The sequence below is a fragment of the Mus pahari genome, chromosome 3 (genome assembly GCF_900095145.1).
Source record: "Mus pahari chromosome 3, PAHARI_EIJ_v1.1, whole genome shotgun sequence".
Lineage (NCBI taxonomy): Eukaryota > Metazoa > Chordata > Mammalia > Rodentia > Muridae > Mus > Mus pahari.
The window spans coordinates 71,217,242-71,219,101 of NC_034592.1; the positions used below are offsets into that span (position 1 = coordinate 71,217,242).

Sequence of the window (1,860 nt, forward strand, 5' to 3'; positions counted from 1 at the left end):
CACTTTTTTATTGCCCTGGTGATCACAGATTACTATATGCTTGCAGTGATGGCTTATGACCGTTATGTCGCCATCTGCAAACCCTTGTTATATACTAGTAAAATGTCCCGAGGTGTCTGTCTCTCTCTTGTGGTCACACAGTACATTTACGGCTTTGTAAATGGTCTAATACAGACCATCCTAATGCTTCGTTTAACCTTTTGTGGACCCAATGAGATCAATCACTTCTACTGTGCAGATCCACCACTCATGGTCCTTGCTTGCTCAGACACCTATGTGAAAAAAACCGCCATGTTTGTGGTGGCAGGATCCAATCTCACCTGCTCTCTCACCATCATCCTCATCTCCTACATTTTCATCTTTACAGCCATTCTGAGAATCCGTTCTGCTGAGGGGAGGCGCAAGGCCTTCTCCACTTGTGGGTCCCACCTGACGGCTGTTACCATCTTTTATGGGACATTGTTCTGCATGCACCTGAGGCCCCCCTCTGAGACATCTGTTGAACAAGGGAAAATAGTGGCTGTCTTTTATATCTTTGTAAGTCCTATGTTAAACCCATTCATCTATAGTCTGAGGAATAAAGATGTGAAAAATGCAATAAGGAAAGTGATCCAGAAGTGATTGTTGATAATTTCTCACAGGTATGTAAAATGTTCTTATTATCTGACAAAATATCATGTCTTTTAAATGAATAAACCTTCTATGTCACATATTACATTTTATATTGCTTAATTCACCTGTCAAAGTGAATAATTTGTATTAATTTTTCACTGGAGATTACAGTGGAATCTCAGTGATTTTTTGCATAATAATTCAGAAACTGGAACAGGAACATTGTTTATTTTTAATCGATGTGGAACATGAATGTATCCATTGAACTAACACTAACCCAGAGTTCTAAAATATGTAGTTCTTCCATGCTCTGAAAATGGCAATTCTTTGAGTTATAACTTTGCTTAATAACTTCCATAATTTTCATGGAAAGTTGAATGTATGTTTCCCTGTTTTTAATACAAATTGTAAGCTAATAAAAGTCCTTTATGTATTTAACTAATGCTTTCTTAAAAATAAATCTTTCCTTTTTTTAAAATTAGATACTTTCCTTATTTAGATTTCAAATGTTATCCTCTTTCCTAGTTTCCCCTCCAAAAATCCCCTATCCTCTTCCCCAACCCAGCAACTCTTGCTTCCTGGCCCATATACTGGGGCTTAGAACCTTCATAGGATCAAGGGACTCTCCTCCCATTGATGACCAACTAGACCATCCTGTTACTTATGCAGCTAGAGCCATGAGTCCCTCCGTGTGTTTTCTTTGATTGGTGGTTTAGTCCCAGGGAGCTCTGGGATTACTGGTTAGTTCATATTGTAGTTCCTCTTAGGGGGCTGCAAACCCCTTCAGCTCCTTGGGTACTTCCTCTAGGTCCTTCATTGGGGACCCTATGCTCCATCTAATGGATGACTGAGCATGCACTACTGTATTAGTCATGAACTGGCAGAGCCTCTCAGGGGACAGCTATATCAGGCTCCTGTCAGCAGGCTCTTGTTGGCATCTGCAATAGTGTCTGGGTTGGGTGGTTGTTTATGGGATGTATCTCTAGGTGAGGCAGTTTCTGGATGGTCATTCCTTAAGTCTCTGCTCCAAACTTTGTCTCTGTAACTCCTTTCATGGGTATTTTGTTCCCCCTTCTAAGAAGGATCGAAGTATCCAAACTTTGGTCTTCCTTCTTAAATTTCATATGTTTTGCAAATTGTATCTAGGGTATTCTGAGATTCTGGGCTAATATCTACTTATCAGTGAGTGCATATCATGTGTGTTCTTTTGTGTTTGCGTTACCTCACTTAGGATGATATCCTCCAGAT

The 1,860-nt window shown here is 39.9% G+C and overlaps 1 protein-coding gene across 1 annotated transcript in view; it reads left to right on the forward strand.

The window, feature by feature from the left end:
- Nucleotides 1-621, forward strand: part of LOC110318993 (olfactory receptor 1030-like) — a 959-nt gene extending 338 nt beyond the window's left edge. Inside the window, exon 2 of the mRNA XM_021194366.1 lies at nucleotides 1-621. This exon is cut by the window's left edge and continues 87 nt beyond it. Within this exon, the coding sequence (XP_021050025.1) occupies nucleotides 1-621 (621 nt within the window).
- The last annotated feature ends 1,239 nt before the right edge of the window (nucleotides 622-1,860 follow it).